Source organism: Pogona vitticeps, chromosome 9, assembly GCF_051106095.1.
Source record: "Pogona vitticeps strain Pit_001003342236 chromosome 9, PviZW2.1, whole genome shotgun sequence".
In the NCBI taxonomy this organism is placed as follows: domain Eukaryota; kingdom Metazoa; phylum Chordata; class Lepidosauria; order Squamata; family Agamidae; genus Pogona; species Pogona vitticeps.
This window is the reverse complement of record NC_135791.1, coordinates 25,713,915-25,729,782: the sequence shown is the minus strand read 5'-3', so window position 1 is coordinate 25,729,782 and position 15,868 is coordinate 25,713,915. Positions and strand designations below refer to the sequence as shown.

The following is a 15,868-nucleotide window of genomic DNA, read 5'->3' as shown; positions in this document are numbered from 1 at the left end:
AACGTCTATGAATATTCCTTTTCCCTCCGTGGGATTTTTGCAACCTTACAATTTGGAGATTTGGGAGTGCCAAAAAGAAGGGGGGGAGGAAGGACAGAAATAACTGTCCTGGAAAAGCAGGCTATGGACTGGTGAATCTCAAATTCTGAAGGCAGGCCCAATATATCTCGATTGGTTTCCCCATTTTGTGTGTTGCACAATCACCACTGAAAAGCCACCCGTCCCTTACAATCACCATGACCCTTCATTCAGAAGGCAGAAGCCCCACATTCACCCACTGGCTGGTCCTTAACAGCGAATCAGGTAGAGAGATGGGAACCTTTGCTTTCCTGGACTAAAACTCCCAAGGAGTTTTACGGCCAGCAAAGCCACTCAAGTATTGGGTCATACATACATGGAACTGGAACTCTACCTGCCTCTAGAATCAAACACGAGCAGCCATCCGCGTCTTCTACTTTACAGATGAGTGGGGGAAGCACAGAAGGTAAGCATTTCCAGAGACAAAACAGCAGTCCTATACCTTCCTGCCCCACTCTCCAGCAGAGGCGCACTTCCCACCCGAGGCAAACTCGCCCCAGGCTCGTGCGCTTGTGATGCACAGAACTACAATGGCCATGAGCCCCAGCCAGCACTGGTGGCGGTGGAGGAGGCTGGGGCATGGCTGTGCCCGAGGCCATGAGTGGGGAAACTGCCCTCTTTCCAGCTGTTACACAACTGCAGCTTCATCACGTCTAGCCAGTAAATCGAGCAGTAAGGGATGCGGGGCGCATCCGGGAACAGAGGTTTCTGCAGCAAGACCATTCTCGCTGCCGACTCAATAGGGGAGCAATGGGCACAGCAACCCGACCCATAGGAAGCAAACTGCCCTCCCATTGGCAGCCTCTTCTTCAGTGCCTCCAGACTTCCCTGCACCCATGTGCCAAGTGACTGTATTACTAATGGCTCTTTCTAGGCCTTGGTAGAGAGACACGGTTGCCCAGCGAGGCAGCTGCCCGGTCCAGCGTTCCCTTGCCAGCATCTCTACCTTGCAATGTCTGAACTCATCACAGCCAGGCCTGACCAGGTGGAGGGACTCAACTCTAGTGTGGTGTGTGCTCAGCACAGACAAGAGTGCCTCTGCAGACCAGGGATCTGTGCTCCAAGGATGCGGGGGACCCCATCAGCACAACCGGGAGAAATCACCTCATCGCACCAGGCTGCGGCTTAAAACAGAAAGAGCGCTCACAGGTTGTGGCCCAGCGTTTGCAACTGGAAACAGCATCACAAAAACCTTTCTTTCCAAAAAAGCTTTCCCTACTTTTAAGTTGCTTTGAAAAGGCAATTCCCACAGATGTTTTGGCCGTATTACCCACTGGGGAGGGGAGGACAGACCTGCATCATCTAAACTATTCCAGCAGCTGTGAAACAAACAGGCAAATTAGGAGTCCCCTTAATGGGGCAAGGACGTTCAATGAAACAACAACTGTTTCAGGTAGTCACTGCATTTTATTGGAAAACATTGATATAATTTTATTTTCACAGCTTGAACTGAACACAACACCACCTGCTTTCAAAAGACATTCTTGCTCCATACTTCCCCACGCCCTCTTCCCAAGCTCTCACGCGAGATCTCTCCCCCCTCCACTCACAAAGGGGTGCAGGAGACAGGCAAGTAAGAGGAAGCGTGGTCCAATGCACCATGGATGCACACAAAGCACTCTTCTTTCACCCGGTTTCAGGGAAATCCTGCTGATCGGTTCGATTTCCCTTCCAAAACAGTTTTATTTTCGTTTGATTAAAAAATAAACGTGAAAAAGAGAAGCAACTTAGTCTGCGGCTCATGCTGGTTGCCGCCAGGAAAGGGGGAGCAGGGAAACCGGCGAAGGAAGGAAGCAACATTGAAGAGCAGAGACACAAAAGCCAAGGTGCGGCACAAGCATTAAACCGAGAGCCACTACGAAAAGAAGCGTTGCACGAGGAAAGGGTAGGGAGAAAAGGGCGTTCTGGCGCAGTTGGCATTTACTCAGCAGCTGCTTCACTGTTTTATTGCGGTTCCATTCCAACGCCTCCCCCACTCCCTCCCCCCAAGCTGCCAATCAAAAGCATCCACCATCGCTACCCCCAAAGGGGCTTGTAGCATCAGATATTTACATAGCAGCTCTTGTTGTCTGGACACAATGCCTAGGAAACTGTCGGGACATTTACAATTTATACAGGGTTAAAGAATAGAGACAGAAGTTGAAACTGTGGGTGGTTGAGTTTGCGTTTGTAAAAGAGCCAATCGGACAGTATCGGACACTTCCCTTCCCCCTCTCTATCAGCCTCTTCCCCAGATCTTGCCGACAGAGCTCTCTGGAGCCCACCTTCAGCGGCACCCACCCAGAGGGTGGGACAGCTCCCCTTTCCCACCCTCCAAGAAAACGAAGCGAGAAAAAAAAAGAAGCCCAGTGTCTTCCTTGCACCCCCTGGTGTTCCTTGGGGCAAGACCTTCGGTGGCGACAGCCATGTCAACGCACACGACCACAGCGCCAGACACATGCAACACGAGTAAGGAGGTTTTTGCGCTCTCTCCACCCCATCGTGTGGATTCTTGAAAGAAAGAAAATCTGCGCCCTGGGAGACGGGCCAGTTCTGACCGCAGAACAGAAGGAGACCTGATGGAAACAAAGACATCCACAAGGCTGGGGGCTCAAAGGGACTGTAGGGGGCGGCACCAGGGAGGGAGGGAGGGATGGAAGGAAAGAGGGAAAGAAAAAAGGAAGGAAGGAAAAAAGGAAGGAAGGAAGGAAGGAAAGAGCCAGAAGAGAGGAGGGGGAGATGAGTGCAATCATGCAGCTTGGGAAGTTTTTTTTTCTTTAATTGCTTGGTCAGATTTATTCCACAGCCGATTGTTTGCTTAGAGAACCAGGTTACTTAAGTAGAGAGAGTGTGTTGGAGAAAAGTATCGAAGGAGAATGGGCATTGCCAGCCACCCACTCTGCGGGCTTCACTTTGCGGTCATCATCTGCACAAACTCTGCAAGAGACGCAGGAAGAGAAACCACTGTAAGGACAAGGAATTCAACTGAATTGCCCCCACCAACCTTGCTAGCTTTCACACCGATGCAGCCACCTTGAGATCCCCTAACCTGCTGTCTGGGCCGTTCGTTCAGAAAATGGTCACACTGAGTCACTCGCTTGGATCTCACATTTTGGTGAAAGGAGGTTTCAGTCAGAAATGTGATTGCACCGTCCGTTTTACCACATGTCTCCACCCAGAAACAGTAGAGGACAGGGGGATATTTTCACTGAATATTCACATGCACTTCCTCTTGTTGTAAATAATGCATGATCAGCACCAAAGACAGGTAGCCTCTCCCAACCAAGGAACACCACGTGAGCTAAAGAGCTGGCCAATGTTTAAACACCAGCGCAGCATTTCTCTGAACCATAAGAGGGGGTCGAGAACGGCACATCCAAGGCAGGCCACAATGGGGTAGAGAGAAAACCCTGGTCCTATTGCTTAAACTTATTAAAACAAGGCCTGAAGAAAATGCAGCCATCCCGTGCTTTAAGTGTCTGCAGGCACAGGGGTCTCATGCACTGACCCACGAGAGAATTAAAGAATAGGTCAGCTGAAGTTTGGCACATTTCAGTCCAAGATGTATCACCTTCAAATTGGGACTCCAAAGTATATCCCAATGTGGTTAGTGTTCTTCCGGCCCGAAAGCTGAGGTTTAGTCTACATGAAGCCCCTCAGAGGCCCACAGGGAGCGCTCTGGCACAAAAAAAGGCCTACCGATGACAAGGCAAGAGTTTCTCCCACTCACCTTCATAGTTGACCTGCCCGTCTCCATCAATATCTGCCTCCCTTATCATTTCATCCACTTCCTCGTCTGTGAGCTTCTCCCCTAAGTTTGTCATCACGTGGCGTAACTCAGCTGCACTAATGTAGCCGTTCCCATCCTGAAAAGAAAGGAAATCGTTCGGTCCAAAGGCACAACAGGGAGCCCCTTCAGTGGTGATCCTGGCAGGAGATGTTGCTTTTGCCTTCTGGCACCTTCAGCTCCACGAAAGAGAACACAACAGCTCTCAGTCCTGTCTCCATGTTCACACCAGGAAGGCGGTGGCCCTTGCCTGCAACCTCACCTTATCAAACACTCTGAACGCCTCCCGAATCTCCTCCTCACTGTCTGTGTCCTTCATTTTCCTCGCCATCATGGTCAAGAACTCTGGGAAGTCAATAGTACCATTCCCTGAAAACAGCAATTGGCACAGATGAGATGAAGCCAACAGAAACCAAAACAGTAGCATACAGGCGCAAATGGTCAAGAAGAGTCAACCTTGAAGGCTGAAGCCCCATGTGCTAGTCAGCCAGTGAAGATGCGTTATTTTAAGAGGAGACAACGAGGACTAGAATCATGACAAAGCTTTCTGGTTTATTAGTTCCACAAGGGACACAGCCAGGCACTGAAGGGAACATCTACAGAGCACCTGCCTGAGAAGTAATACTGCCAGCCAAGACAATTAATTCTTCAGGTGCTTGGGGGGGGGGCGCTATACATTTTGATGCTCCTGGAGGGAACCCTAGTGTTGCTTCTCAACAGAGGACTCTTCATATATCCCATACTACTTTCTCTTCCAATGTTCCCACCATCTGCTAACCAATATCCTGCTGTCCCCAATCCTCAGAATACCGCCCCCTTTCACTCACTGGCAGCTACTATAAGCTAGGCAGTTATTAAAAGCCAGTACTGCTGGCGGTTCTCATAGCTAGCACTACATCAAACAAACTAACATTCTGCCATAATTTGCCCACGACACTGACAGCCACCAGAAGAAAGAGACGCAGCAGGACTTGACTCATTAGAACACGGTGTTCTGCTCCACCATGACCAAGCCAAGCTAAAATATTAGAGCAAGCACCTGTAGGATTCACACATTTTAGCTCGTTTATTCGGCACCCACTTACCATCAGCATCCACTTCATTGATCATGTCCTGCAGTTCTGCCTCAGTGGGGTTCTGCCCCAGAGACCTCATAACGGTGCCCAGCTCCTTGGTGGTGATGGTGCCATCCCCGTCCTTGTCAAAGAGGGAGAAGGCCTCCTTGAATTCTAGGGGAAAGGAGGACTGTTGGAAACTATCCAGAATTCAAGTGTTGTTATACCTTCAGAAGTTATCCTGGAACCTTGAACAATCACGAGGTCTAGACAACTCCACCCCAAATTCTTTGGGGGAAAAGGAAACCAGACCAAGTCTAGGGAGGTCTTGAAATCCCTAAAAGGTTTGGCACCCATGTTTCTTTAACTTTCCAGCTGAGAGTATCATGGGGTGTTTTGCAGCTTGGACCCAACAGCTGGAGAAATAACCCTTCGTACCAGTCCTATAGAAAGAAAAGTGGTTCTCAGCTTTTGATTCTCCAGATGGTTTGGCTGCTAACCAGAAGCTAGAGTCAGCCAACAGATAGGGATGCTGGAAGCTGATGCCCAAACATCTGGAAGGCCAAAGGCAGAGAACTATCAGCACAGGAAGCACTAAAAGGACTTTAAAGATGACCAGAGATAATGATTCATCCCTGTACTTATTTAATCCTTGTATTTTTACATTTATTTCTTTTATTCGCACCCTGTCCTTCTCTCAGCACAAGGCCCAAGGTAGCTTCTCCTCAGCAGAGAAAAGAGGATTGGTGGCCCCACTGCGGGCCTGGTTGTGAAGTGTGACTGACACACAGCTCCCCTTCAGTGACACAGGCAACTTCCAGCTGAAGAGGAGATGCTCCTGTGTTCAGCCTGCAGGAGAGCAGTACCTGAATTTGTATCCACGGCCATTGCAAAATGAAGACTTACCTGCAATCTGCTCTTCAGTGAGCTGGTCAGCCTAAAAGCAGAGACAGAGAGAGAGAGAGAGAGAGAGAGAGAGAGAGAGAGAGAGAGAGAAGAGAAATTAACTGCTGAGTCACAGTCCTTTTGGCATCTTCATCAACCACTCAAGCCAGACCTCCTGCAGATGAGGCACCAGGAGCAGTATCATTTCTCCTATCAGTTTTCCTTTTTGCTCCTAGTCCCAGTTCACTCAGCTTGTGACCTGCTCAAATAAACACAATCAGGCAGCTATGAAAACATGCTTTCTACATGTCAAGAAGCCTCCTATTTGTCACCAGCTTGTGGCTGTGGAAAAAAAATTACAAAGCTGGCTGTCGCACATGCCTGCATTTGTCCTAGTGAGACGCAAAGGTGTGGTTTCTTCCCTCATTCCTGCAGCTCAAGATAAGCCCTGCTTAAAAACCCACTTTCCTCCTCCTCTAGACAGCAGCAGGTATCCCAAACTTCAGGGCTAGAAGGGGCTTCCAACGCACTGCTCCCCACAGAGCAGCTGGGGTCTCACCCTGACTGTCACTCAATGTTTCCTCCCACTTAGCATGCATTGCCTCCCATTACTTTTGCCAACTCCAACTCCTGTTAGGAAGGAACAACAAGACCCAAGAGCAAACAAGGAGGATTTTTAATGAGGTTGGGATCCTAACAAGGAATCATTTTAATGAGCCTGCCGATACTCTTCGTAAGGTCAAAGCTGGACTGAATGCCTGATTGCCTAGCGACCACCTCCATGCTCTGTTTTGAACAAAACGTGCCTGTACCCATTTCCTTCCACCCTGCACGTGCCCCCAATCCCTGCTGGTGCCTCACAAGTCAGGCTACACGGACTAGACCAGAGTGCACCACAAGACACACACAGACAACTGTGTGGGGTACATGGAGACTAAGGGTCCAGTTAACACAAGCAGTATGAATACAAACGTGACTATTTGTGGAATCTGCAGACTTGGGTTCCATACATCTTGATGCTTAACTGAACACCCTGGATCAAACTGCATCCAGGCTACATAGAAATCCAGCAGATACCAAATCCTCCAGGAAAAGGAAGTTGCAGCTCAGGCCACCCCCTCATGGAAACCTCCTAGTCCTGCTAGACAGGCTCCTGGAGCAACCGCAACGGAAAGTGGAAAAAGTGAGCCTCTCTTCTGCTCCCTGGTCATTCAACTTCAGGGAATGAAAGCCAGCATCTCCTTGCTGACTCACTCACTCACTCCCTCTCTGCAAAGGGGGAGTCCAGCTGTCCCTGCCCTCTCAATGGCAACCAAGACAAGAAAGGTGCAACTGCAGTATTTTCAGGAGACCGCTTTCAGTTTTGTTCCTTCAAAGTAGGCCTTTGGGATAAAAGCCAGGACAGCAAGTCATGCCACTTTGCCACGGCTGGTGTGTTAAAAGACTGTGATCAGGAAAACGCGGGTTCAGCCCCTGACTCTTCCCCGAGGCTTTGCTGGGTGGTCTTGGGCCAAGCCTAACCTCTCTCAGAGCACGGTTGTGAAGGCAAGAGGAAGCCACAAGCCACCATGCTGGGCTCCTGGGAATAGCATAATCAATATCCCAGCCTGAGGAAAAGTGCAGGTGTTGACCAACACCAACAAAGTGCTAAGGAGAGAAAGAAAAAAAACACTCTGGCCTTTGTATTAGCACCACATGACAGGACTTCTGGGCACCTCCCGAGGAGCAGTGCCTCCACGGCGTCCCCCTTGCTCAGGGCGGGATGTGCCACTCAGTCATGCTTGTGCACGGACTGGGCCATTGCCTGCAGCTCACACCCACCCAGCCCCCCAGCCCTTGTTCAAGCCTTCCATGGACTTTGCTGACTCTGGACGCAGGGGCTGTCTGTCACACAAGGATCCCTTGGACTCTCGCCTCCACTGCAGTCGCAGCCGCTCCAGCGCTGCAGTGCCGCAAGAGGAAGCGCAGAAGGCACCCAACAAACCTGTTAGCCTCGGGGGGGGGGGAGATCTGCTCCCTGGAAAACGCAGATGCCACCAAAGGATTGCAAGGTTCAAAATGATGCCGGGGGGGGGGGAAGGCCCCAGAAAGGCCCACATAAAAGCTCTGATGTGGCCACAGAAAGTCCCCTCACGCCCTCCTTCTGGAAAAATCCATTTTGGCTGAAGGCAAGACCAACTCTTCCTTTACCAGAAGGAGAGGTGCTCAGTTCAACAGACTGCAGTGGCCTCAACAACACCCCCACCCACCCACCCCCGGCGCCACAAGGATGACAAAGCAATTCTGGGCTAGCAACAGAGGTTGAGAGCTGGGGAAGGTTTCATCTCAATGCTCCTCAAAAGGTCACACAAGCACAGGATGAGGGGCAGCACAGCACAATGGCCATCTCACCAAACTGGGCTTATCCTTTCTTTGAAGTGAACCACACAGAATTGACAGGGACAAAAGAGCAGGGCACAAGAAAAAAACTGGCTTTCTTTTTGGTCCAAAAACTCTTATCAGGCCAAGACCCGTTTTGAGATCAAGACAGAGAGAATTCCATTGTGGCCCCCAAACCCAAACTGTGTTGCTCCCTGTTCAGTTTTACTTAACATGGACTGTCTCTAGTATGTGTTACAATAGTTCTGAGAAAAATAAGACAGCAACCTTCCGGGAGAGGCTTTTCAGATAACTGGAGAGGAAGATGCTCTTAAAAGTAGGTCAACACAACAAGGAGAACCAGAGAGAAAATATTAATATAATGGCCTTGGTTATCTACTAGGACATGCCAAAGGGAAATGCACAATCAAACGTGTGGACTTTCTTTTTTGCAACAGACTGAAGCCATTAGTGAATCATTCATGAGCCGGAAGCTGCAGCGGGCACAGAAGGGAAGCTGGAAGGACCCTGAGCATCTTCACAGGTGACCAGCTTTTCTTATGGCACTCTTCTTCCATTCCGATCCATCTTTCTACACAGAGAGCAATAACACTGCCAGCTTCAGACATCAAACCTAGCGAAATGCACCCTCAACATGGAACAAAATGGAAGCAGCCATCAACTCAAAACTTCCAATGAAGGAAAAAACAAAAATGTGACATATGGTTAAGTCCCACATTGATCAACCTAATCAACTGCTCCTCTAGAATCACTCTACCTCTATGTGCTTCACATTTGCTGGCTCCTCTTCTCCATGCAAGGACTCCCCCTCCTCAAAACTTCCCACAGCATACAAAGTAGCCCCCAGATGGCCACATCCTGCTCTATGGCTTGCTCTGATGCAAATACCCTAGAATCTTATTACACTATGTCAGCTTAAATCTCATCTGAAGTCATCTCTGACAGTTGGATTCCCACTGCCACCACTGCTGTTTCCCCTTACTGGTCACTATCAGGAGAAAAACACTGCATTAGTTAAAACTGCGTCCTGGAAAGCCTCAGTTCCATGTTTCAAATGTCATGTGCTCTGAATTTCCTTGTTTCTGAGACTCCGTGAACACTTTGCAAAGATCAAATGGCACACCACTGTTAAAACAAGACAGGTGTGGAAGTGAGCAATCATTTGAATTGGAAACAACCAACACATATGGTACCAGCTTTTAAACACCGGTTTAAAATCTGGTACCTACACCTGTCCTAGAAATACAGCTTCTTACGGATAACCACCCAGAATATGGGTTCCTATGTATCTGGAAGCACCCACACCAACATACTGTCCACACTAAATATATATGATGCATCAAATGCACTCTGGACAGTGAGGAAATTCTGTTCTTTCTGGACACCAAATCACGCTGTATTCTGTCCTATACTGCAGATCTGCCTTTCACGGGAGACAAAGAGCACCGACCCCTCTCAGTTTTGCCTGCGCCATGCGTACACTCCCATTAGGCCCTGCAATGCTACAGATACCAGCTGCATCTTCCAGGATTGTGTCTGCTCTTGCTGAGCAACAACCCGTCAACTTACTTCAGAGCAGGCACCCCTTCTCCCTAGCCCCACAGTCTGTCACCAGAGCTACAGGGAGCTAGAAGATGCCCTCCCTCACGCATTGCCCTCGACCCCAGGCATCTGCACCCAAACTTCCTGTGCCCAAGTTGCGCTTTCTTCAGATGCAGCTCTTCCTCACAAGCATCCCACCGCTGGCAACCAGAATGAGCAAAGGTCCTAATCTGGGCGGGGCAGGTTCAAGCATCATCAGACTTCCACTCCCAGAAACCGTGACCGCTGCCCAGGCTAGTCAGGGCTTCTGGGAACTGACGCCCAACGGCATCTGGCACTGCCCTCCTCCCTCCGCCAGCCGCTCTGCATCACCGCTGGGGTGCAAGACTTCACCCACCCCAAGGATCTCCCTTGGCCCGGCCCCACAACCCTGGCCTAGGGATGGCCAGCCCACCACCACCCTTTCCATTACCCCATGGGGGGGCATGTGATCCTCCTGTCAAGCACCAGCCAGCCAGGCCATCTGTCCACAGTGCCACCCCCTCCCACCTCCATGCTGCAACAGTTGCACTTGCGCCCCCCCCTCCTGGCACCCCCAACCACCCACCTACCCCTTGTCACCTTCCACCCAAGACTCCCAAGCCCCCTCCACCTCTGCCTCCCCTACCTAAGCCTCTTCCCCTGCTTCCTGGTCCCACCTGCCAGGGGCTCAATCATCCCACCCACCCCCTCGCCACCCACCCCCATTTTGCCCCCCTCCAGTCCTCCTCCACCCGCCCCCCTCGGCTCCCTCTTCTCTGGGCCCACGGGTGCCTCCACATGACACTCTTGCGCGCCAACACCCCGAACCACGCATTTCCACTCTTTTGCCCGCAACACTCGTGCCATCATCATCCTCCCCACCGCCAAGAACCACTTGGGAGAGAGAGAGAAAGGACCCCCCCCCAGCCCCGTGCCATCTCTTACTTCTCAGTGTCTCCCCACCAAAAAAACTGTTTGAGCTTCTTGACAACCTCCCCCCCCCCAAATCGCCCTTCCCTGCAACCAAACGAGCATCCTAACCGACCCCCCCCCGGGCCAATGCCTTCTCCCAAACACCCCACCCTCTACATCTCCACCCAGACCCCCCCATTTGCTGATCCCCAATACATTCAACTTGCACCCCAAAACTGCCCCCAGTCCAAAAACACACCCAGTAATTCACCCCCTCCCTCGATGGCCCCCCCGGGCTCCCCACCCCGCCCCCCCGCGGATCTGCAATGGCGCCCCCCAGCCCTCCCGCTTGCCCTGCCCCCCGAGGGAGAGGGTGGCACCCCTCACCCCCCACCTGCCCCTTCTCCTCAACCCACTAACCCCCCCCCGAAGTGTCTGTGAGGGGGGGCCTTCATTCTCTCGCCCCCAACTCCCTCCCCTCACAGAAGCCTCCCTCACACTGCTGCCCCCACCGCCCCTCTCTTTTACTACCTCCCCCCCCACTCCACGCAGGGAGCGGGAGGAGCCCCGCTTGGGGAAGAGAGCCCCCCCCCGCCGCCTTCCCGCTCCTCACTCACCATGGCCGGGTCCGGTTCAGCGAGAGGAGCCGCAGCGTCGAACGAGCCTCGGCTTCCAGGAGGAGCAGCAACGGCGTCGTCGCGAAAGGAGGTGGGAGCAGCTCTGGCCGGGACTCGCTGCGGAGCCGCTTCACCGACGCACGGGGGAGAAGGGGAGCCGGGATCCCTCCGCCAACGGCTGCCCTCGGCCTCGCCCGCCGCTGTGGCCGCTCCCAAATCTTGCTGGAGGAAGGACCACGCCCCCTCGCCGCCCGCGTCCCGGCAAGCCCCCGGCTCCGGCTCCGCCCACTTTCCTCCTCCTTGCGGGGAAAAGCGAGGGACTACTTTTCCTTCCCCCCCCTTCCTGCGCCTCGCGCGCTTTTGCCCCTCCCTCCGATCGCCTCTCTGCGGAAGGACACCTCTTCGTGACGCCCCTCTTGTGCCGCGCATCGCGATTGGCTCCGGAGGGAGGTGCCGGATGACACTCCTGCGGGTATTGGTTGCCTCTCACCTGCAATGCGTCAAAATTGGAGCGAACCATGTTGTGGAGAGAAAAAGGGGCAAGGGAAGAGGAACCCAAATGGGAGAAGTGGGGGAAGCCGTAAGATAGCCACGGAGACAGTAGGCTTCTTGTTTGAACGGTTTGAGGAAAAAGGAAACCCCTTTTCTTCGTTTTGATTAGTACAATCGAACCCTCTCACCCACCCCCCAGCACAAATAGATCAATCTTGGATCGAGAGGGAGGGCGATAACCCCGCCTCTTTCAAGCAGCCATGCGCTTATCACAATGGCGCTGGCCACACCCCTGCCTTTAGCCCCGCCCTAACAGCTGGAGCCCCGCCCTCTCTGGTCTTTCCCCAGACCAGCTTATTTTGGTCACGTGGAGGGGACCCAGCGCTGGCTGCCGCAGCCAGGGGACAGAGGCAGAGTGGGAGCTTCTCCTGTTGAACTGCCGCCTGCTCTGTAGGAATTAAAGGTTCTCGCTCTGGCCAAATGAAAGAGTACAGAAAAACTGCTTGCTTCTTCAAATTAGGGGTCTGTCTAGTCAGTGCCATGTCATTTATGGCCAGCTGGGGATGATAGAAATTGTAGTCCAGCTTATCCAGAGGGCACCACGTTGAGAGGAGCTTGGTGTACACAGCGATCTGCAGGGTTATTTTTTTAAGCCTTACCTGGAGGAACATAATGCATATGCATTACAATTTCTGCAGGACAGGCGACAGTTCATCAACAACAGCGTGCTGTCCAGTCAATTCAGAGTCGTGGCGATCCTTTCCAAGCTTTTCTAGATGCTATATATTTATTTATTTAAAGTATTTTTTTTATCTTTCTCCTTCAAAGGACCCACGGTGACTTACATAATTAAAGAGACAACATTTCAATGCTAGAAACAGCAATCAATGCTAAAAACAGCAACAATAAACATGTGTCTGTCAAGACCATTTTGACTTATAGAGACCTTTTCTTAAGGTTTTCCTAGATAGATAATACTCAGAAGAAGTTTACCACTGATTCCCTCCAGATTGGTTTGTTTTTTTGTATTTTTTTAATCAGGAGGCATAGTGGGGGAATGGAACCCCCAGCCGGCTAGCTGATGATCCGGAACAGAGCTGTAACTAGCCGTTTTGCCACTTAGGGGGAAGCAGAACAATCTCAGGTACTGCCCACCTGAAGTAGAGGTGCAAGCCAGGGCCAGAAAAAAAGCGGAGGAAAATATGGGATCTCTATCCCACTCCCCCAAAAAACTAAAGAGAACTTTTACACTGTCCATATATAGAAGGAAGGAAGGAAGGAAGGAAGGAAGGAAGGAAGGAAGGAAGGGAAAGAAAGAAAGAAAGGAAAGAAAGAAAGAAAGAAAGAAAGAAAGAAAGAAAGAAAGAAAGAAAGAAAGAAAGAAAGAAAGAAAGAAAGAAAGAAAGAAAGAAAGAAAGAAAGAAAGAAAGAAAGAAAGAAAGAAAGAAAGAAAGAAAGAAAAAGGGCTGGGGAATTTGCATTTATTTTCCTCACACTCGGCAGTAGACTCTTCCATGCCAGTTGCCATGCCCTTCTTACAGTCGTGGTGTGCCAGGTAAATTCAGCTGTCGGCCTTCCTCACTATAATGTTCTTTTTTCCTTAGAAGTTTTATAAAAATAGGTATTTTCTACTGCCTCTTTGACCATGGATTCCAGCCCCTCTCAAGGAGGCCGAGTGGGGGAATCGAACTCCCAACCTCTAGCTCTGCAGCCAGAGACCTAAATCACTGTCCTGGCCATCATCATCTTCTTAGAACTGCAGAGCTGGAAAGGACCCTATGGCTCTTCGATGCCAGCCCTTGGCAAGGAGGCCCCGTGGGGGAATCAAATTCTCAAACCTCTGGCTTTGCAGTCAGATCTAAAGCACCGGAGACCTATCCAGCATGCTTGCTGCACTTCATTATTGTAGCCAGACCCATATCAACGGTGTGTAGGTCAACACACATGCACCCTGGCCTGGCGCCCGCCGGTATCCTGATCTCCCTGCTCAGAGGTTATTAACAATTTCGCAAATGGCTCAAAGGCCATGGATCCTGTAATGGAGACTCCCGTCTCGCTGACTCAACTGCTGTTCCTGGACTTGTAAATGGACTTCCACTGGGCTTTCAGGGGAGGATAAAGTTACCCTGGAGCCTCCGAGCAGGAAATATGGCTTGGGAGAGGGTGGCAGGAATTTGCTAGGCACCGCTGCTGCTTTCACAGTCCATGAACCTGGAGGTCCAGATACCACCCAGGACAGACGCCTGGGCTCCTGCGGACAGGGGTGGAGAACCAGCGTAAGGTTTAGGAGCAGCACAGAATGAATAGGATAGGGTTGAGTCTGTTTAGGGACGTGGTGGCGCCGCGGGTTAAACCGCAGAAGCCTCTGTGCTGCAAGGTCAGAAGACCAGCCGTCGTAAGATCGAATCCACGCGACGGAGTGAGCTCTCGTCACTTCTCCCAATCCTGCCAACCTAGATGTACGAAAGCATGTAAAAATACAAGTAGATAAATAGGGACCACCTTGGTGGAAAGGTAACAGCGTTCCGTGTCTAGTCGCGCTGGCCACGTGACCCCGGAAACTGTCTTCGGACAAACGCTGGCTCTATGGCTTGGAGATGGGGATGAGCACTGTGCCCTAGAGTCGGACACGACTGGACTCAGCGTCAAGGGGAACCTTTACCTGAGTCTGTTTGGGTGCTGGCACACCCCTGGTAGGTGCATATAGGCCTAGAGAATACGATAAGGGCAAAATGAATTAACAGTATGGATCTGCAAAAAGCAAATTTCAAGCCCAACCTGTCTCGAGGTGTATCCATTCCACCCTCCATATCCATTATACCCACCATGTCGCTGAGTTGTTTATACAGTATTCCCTTTTATTATCAAACCATGGGTTGCTCCAGAAGGCTTCCGAATAACATTCCTCCTGCAGCCCCTGGCGGTTCTGGCCTCGCCGGCCCAGCTGCAAAGCTACATGGATGGGGCTGCTGCCCATCCAAGGCTTCCTTTTGACCCACAACGTTGTCATCCCTTTTGGTTTCCACCCGGCACCGCAGCCTTCTCAAACGAGGAGAGGAGAAATAGCTCCCACATTTTCAGTTGGGAAGGCCGGTCCGGGTAAGAGTGTTGTGGCATCCACGTCCTGTTCGTGCCCTTCTTCCTAGGCACATGATTGGCCACTAAGGGAATGGGATTCTGGATCCTAGAGGTCTTTCCTTTGCTCCACCATGGCCCCTTCTATCCACCATGAGGTCTAGAAACTTGCTCTTTGGAAGAGAAAGTCGGGTGTGTCGGTACTGTGAGAAAGCCGCCCACTTCTGTCCTCCAGGTGGCCAGATATTTTGAAACGATGCTCCTGAAGATTCCCAGCCCTGTCAGGAGTTCTTCATCCCAGAAGGTTCCACCCTGTATCGCCACTGGGCCCAACAGCTGGCTCGCGATGACGGTGGGCCAAGAGTGTGCTCCTGTTTGCAAACAGCCCGCTCTGCCCGTACAGGTTGCAAGCCGAGATTCCACCCCTGCCCAGGACACGCTTGTGCTGTTCTCAGAAGCCGCGCACGCCCACGGCAAAGCGGGGCAGGCTTCATCCTGCTCTCGGTCGCTCCCACCTGCACTCCACGTTGGCTGGTCACCAGTTCTTCCTCCAGCGACCGGGTGAAATTTGGGGAAGCGGGAGGCAGAACAGGTCAGGGTGGCAAGACGGGAGACGGGAGACTTCATCCGAAGAAGAAGAGAAGGAGCCCTGCGGGGCAGTTTCGCTCTCTGGGAAAATGAAAGGAAATTCCACTAGCCTGGATCCATCCCGGCTTTTAGGGTTCAGCGACTGTCAATCAAGATCTACGCTCAAAAAAAGAAAGATAAAAGAGGGCATGTCTAGACCCAGCCTGCCTGCTTCCAGGGCCATCGTGGGAATCCTGCTTTGCACGTATCCACTTTGGTGGGTCTGTGTAGCTCAGAGAATCACTGGATAAATCAGTGGCTTAGGTCTCTGGCTGCAGAGCCAGAGGTTGGCAGTTTGATCCCCCACTGGGCTTCCTTGACAGGGGCTGGACTGGATGACCCCACAGGGTCCCTTCCAGCTTTGCAGTTCTAAGATGCCTATAAATGTCATTTTTAAAATTAAAATCTTCAAATCCCCC

The 15,868-nt window shown here is 51.5% G+C and overlaps 1 protein-coding gene across 1 annotated transcript; it reads right to left on the bottom strand.

The window, feature by feature from the left end:
* Nucleotides 1-1,465: 1,465 nt before the first annotated feature.
* CALM3 (calmodulin 3) lies at nt 1,466-11,699 on the bottom strand. Its single transcript, XM_020787061.3, has 6 exons — nt 11,256-11,699; nt 5,806-5,836; nt 4,930-5,073; nt 4,107-4,213; nt 3,788-3,923; nt 1,466-2,994 (listed from the first exon to the last, which is right to left on the bottom strand). The coding sequence occupies exons 1-6, from the start codon at nt 11,682-11,684 to the stop codon at nt 2,966-2,968; spliced, it is 876 nt and encodes a 291-aa protein (XP_020642720.2). The 5' UTR covers nt 11,685-11,699; the 3' UTR covers nt 1,466-2,965.
* Nucleotides 11,700-15,868: the final 4,169 nt, after the last annotated feature.

Bases quoted from the DNA above. Each gene is read 5' to 3' on its own strand.
- CALM3 (XM_020787061.3), bottom strand. From the start codon at position 11,684: ATGCGCGGCACAAGAGGGGCGTCACGAAGAGGTGTCCTTCCGCAGAGA. The intron at 5,837-11,255 runs GTGAGTGAGGAG...CTCTGCTTTTAG, and splicing joins CTGAACCGGACCCGGCCATG to GCTGACCAGCTCACTGAAGA. The intron at 2,995-3,787 runs GTGAGTGGGAGA...CGTCTCTTGCAG, and splicing joins CGGGCAGGTCAACTATGAAG to AGTTTGTGCAGATGATGACC.